The 3,552-nt window shown below is 39.8% G+C and overlaps 1 protein-coding gene across 1 annotated transcript; it reads left to right on the top strand.

Moving 5' to 3' along the window:
- The first annotated feature begins 211 nt into the window (after nt 1-211).
- On the top strand, nt 212-3,306 carry LOC103959350. Its single transcript, XM_048571517.1, has 6 exons — nt 212-584; nt 872-1,083; nt 2,037-2,322; nt 2,421-2,506; nt 2,590-2,681; nt 2,790-3,306. Exons 1-6 carry the CDS (start codon nt 339-341, stop codon nt 3,035-3,037), a joined length of 1,170 nt encoding a protein of 389 aa, XP_048427474.1. The 5' UTR covers nt 212-338; the 3' UTR covers nt 3,038-3,306.
- Nucleotides 3,307-3,552: the final 246 nt, after the last annotated feature.

Below are 3,552 nucleotides of genomic sequence, written 5' to 3'. Positions count from 1 at the left end.
GTCTTTTAATGGGCCGGTTCAAGGCCCACTGGTCAGGCCCACCCACTTGCCCTTACAAACGCATCCGTGGATAGATTCGCACAAATCAGGAAAATCTATACATTTCCATTCCAGTTTACACTTGGACCGGGACAAGTAGGTCAATTTCAAACAGTGAAAGGACAATGTGGTAATTTCACTGCCATCATATATACAGAGTTCTTCTGGAACGAGCCCCACAGGACCACAAGCTGTTCTGGACTCTTCGTTTTCCCGAGAACAAAATCCCTTCGGCTTACCGTCTGCTCTCGAAACAGTTTCACCCAATACACCCCTTCTACTGAATCCGGTTTTCCCCAATGTCAGGCGTTTCGATTGCTCGGATACGAGGAGATAATCGCTTCTACAACCCGCCAGCTATACGGCAGCAGCAGCAGAGAAAAAAGCTAGAGGACGAGAAGCATCAGAGGCAGTCGGTGGATTCAGATGACTGTGCGACTTCATACAGTTCCGGTTCGGGTCGGGGAGTGATGAGCGATACTACGAATTTGGATCGGTTTTTGGAGTACACCACACCTGTGGTTGCGGCTCACTATTTTTCGAAGGTATTACAAAGTCAATTTTAAAATTTTGAAGCTTTATTTGGTGTTTCAAGAAAATTGAAGAGATTGAAATTTTGGGAATATATGGCATTGCTGGAAATTTTAAAATTTGTCATCTTTATCAGTAAAAACCCTCTAAATTAAGCTCCTATTAAACTTGAATTAAAGTTTTCAACTTTAAACTTCGTAGTCTTGAATTTTCTTGTAATTTCTTGTATTGGGTTTCGGTGCATTGTTTCTGTAATTGTTGTAGAAGTGGTTCTCATGTGTTTCCATTTGGTGATGGATAGACAAGTGTGAGGGGATGGAGGAGTCGCGAGGCAGAATTACATCCATACTTTGTGCTTGGAGATTTATGGGAATCTTTCAAGGAGTGGAGCGCGTACGGTGCAGGTGTCCCTCTTTTGTTGAATGGGAGTGACTCTGTTATCCAGTACTATGTTCCTTACTTGTCCGCTATTCAGCTCTATGTAGACCCATCAAAGTCCTCAACGAGAATAAGGTGAGTAATTTATGTTTTGATGTTGCTGCTCATTTTTAACTTATGGGTTTTGACATGAATTTCATTACGCGGGGAAACTGTCGGAAAAAATTAAATTAAATTAAATTTAGTGAAGTGAAGCAGATGGATTCTGCTGTGATCAGTTTTGGATTCCTGTCAGTGTGCACTCTGAGATTTAGTTTACCTGATAATAAGACAGACCTACACTTAAATCTCATGCGCTGTGTGTTACTATATCTTGTAAATTCTGTTTCCTCATTTACTGGTCCTTTCACTTGATTTCTCGTTTGGAGTGATCAAGGAGATTTCAGATACAACTGGGTTGATTGGGATTCAATTTTTATCTACTTGTAGTTACGGCTTACATTATATGAGGATAGGAAATGTCTTCTTATCAAGCCGTGTTAAAAATGGCTGTGGTAGTAGACGGTGGAAAGATATATTGTGAAGATAGGTTGTGAAGGACGAAATATGGTAGTGGAGTGCTGTTGGTCGAGTCGCCAGTAGACATCTTGTAGGCAATGGGTGACAAGATCTTTGATATAATGCATGGTAGTGTACTTAGATATGGTGTTACTTGGTGTTGGGGTGAGATGTCTGATGATATGTGGCTTAATCTCAACTTGAATTGGCAAAATTTTGCACGGAGTTATATGATAGTAACTAGTTTGAACTGTGTTTTCCTTTCTTTAGTGAAACATGCTAGTCCTGGTGCCAAACAATTACCTACCTTTGTCATCTATGAGATAAATTGTGTGCAAGGCTCCATGCATGCTAATAGCTAGTTTGAACTTTATATTTTGATGCTTTAGAGAAATATGCTAATAGCTATCAGCTGTGAGTTTGTGCACAGAGGTACACAAACTCAATGTTCACTCAGATGAAATCAATCCGTTGGCTAGTAACTGTTTGTGTAACATAATTTTCCACTTGTGTGCATGTTATTACTGGAGGCCTGGTGATGAGAGTGATGCAGAGTCATCGAGGGAGACAAGTAGTGATGGCAGCAGTGATTATGGAACAGAAAGAGGATTCAACAATGTTCCTTATGGTACTTTAGGTTGGCAGAATGCTACAGATGTAAATGGCCATGGTTGGAATAAAACCTTACCGAGAACTAAACCCTTAAATGGTTCCTCAAGTGATGAAAGTGGTGAGGCTTGCAACCCTCCTGGTCAACTTATCTTTCAGTATATGGAGCATGATCAACCATTTGGTCGTGAACCTTTGGCTGATAAGGCAAGTCACTCATCGTCTCAGAACACTTCATGCGTTGAGTTTTCCTTTTTCTTTCATGAGTTTGATGGTGACATGCACTCATCACTACCTTCCAACAGATTTCATTTCTTGCATCTCAATTTCCAGAGCTGAGGACTTACAGGAGCTGTGATCTATCACCTTCTAGTTGGATTTCTGTAGCATGGTATGCTTTATTTTACTAAACACAGCATTGGTACATATGTAATCAGAAATCTAAAATAGTGGCTGTGTATATTTTTGTTAAAGGTATCCGATATATAGGATACCTACAGGTCCAACTTTGCAGAGCCTAGATGCCTGCTTCTTGACCTTTCATTTCGTATCGACTCCCACAAAGGGTACATCTCTCTCTATCTTTCTTTACATATGTATTATAGATTTGTGTACATTCATGCACTTGCTTGTTTTGCAAATCACATTATAATATATCATGTTGCCCGGAACAGGTGCAAGCACTGATAGGCTTCAGTTTGGTGGTGCTAGAGACAATCAAAATGCCAATTTCAAACTATCATTGCCAATCTTTGGGCTTGCTTCGTACAAGTTCAAAATTCCCTTTTGGAATTCTAATGGAGTTTCTGAATGTCAAAGGGCTGATTTTCTATTGCGAGAAGCTGACAACTGGCTGAGGCGATTGCAAGTTAATCATCCTGATTTCAATTTCTTTGTGTCGCACAGCATTCCAAAGAGGTGAGAAGGAGAATTATAATCAGCTTGCAGTTATCATCCCAATGTAAAAGGGATATAACCTACTGATGACGAAAACCCTTTTCACCGGCCAGTTTTTTATGTTATTGGTTGGATGTCAGTTCGCACTCCTGTCGTTATATTACAGACTTGGCCCTTGATATCTTATATTATCATCAAAGGAGGATTAAGAGTGATTTTGACTTTGTGAGGGCTTTGATAGGCTGAAAGAAGAAATAGTGATGAAATTATCGTTAATAAAGGCCTTTTAATATGGGAAGTGTGCTTCAGAACGGGCATCATGTATTGCATCAGGCATTATGATGACGACTCTTAGTCTATTTGCTTTCCACAATTTGGCGGTTTAGGGTGATGATCTCTGAGGATTCAGGAACAAGTAAGTAGATGTTGACAATTTTTCAATTACTATTTAGATGATGATGAAAATATGTTTAACTTATCTCTGTATGTAGAGGTGCCTCTTGTTTAGTATGTTTAATCACACCCTGTATGAATTAGCAG

This window comes from the organism of the source record quoted next, unplaced genomic scaffold, assembly GCF_019419815.1.
Source record: "Pyrus x bretschneideri cultivar Hongxiangsu unplaced genomic scaffold, Pyrus_bretschneideri_v1 Contig6, whole genome shotgun sequence".
Lineage (NCBI taxonomy): Eukaryota > Viridiplantae > Streptophyta > Magnoliopsida > Rosales > Rosaceae > Pyrus > Pyrus x bretschneideri.
Note: the sequence above shows the minus strand (reverse complement) of the source record. Positions and strands in the feature narration are given on the sequence as shown.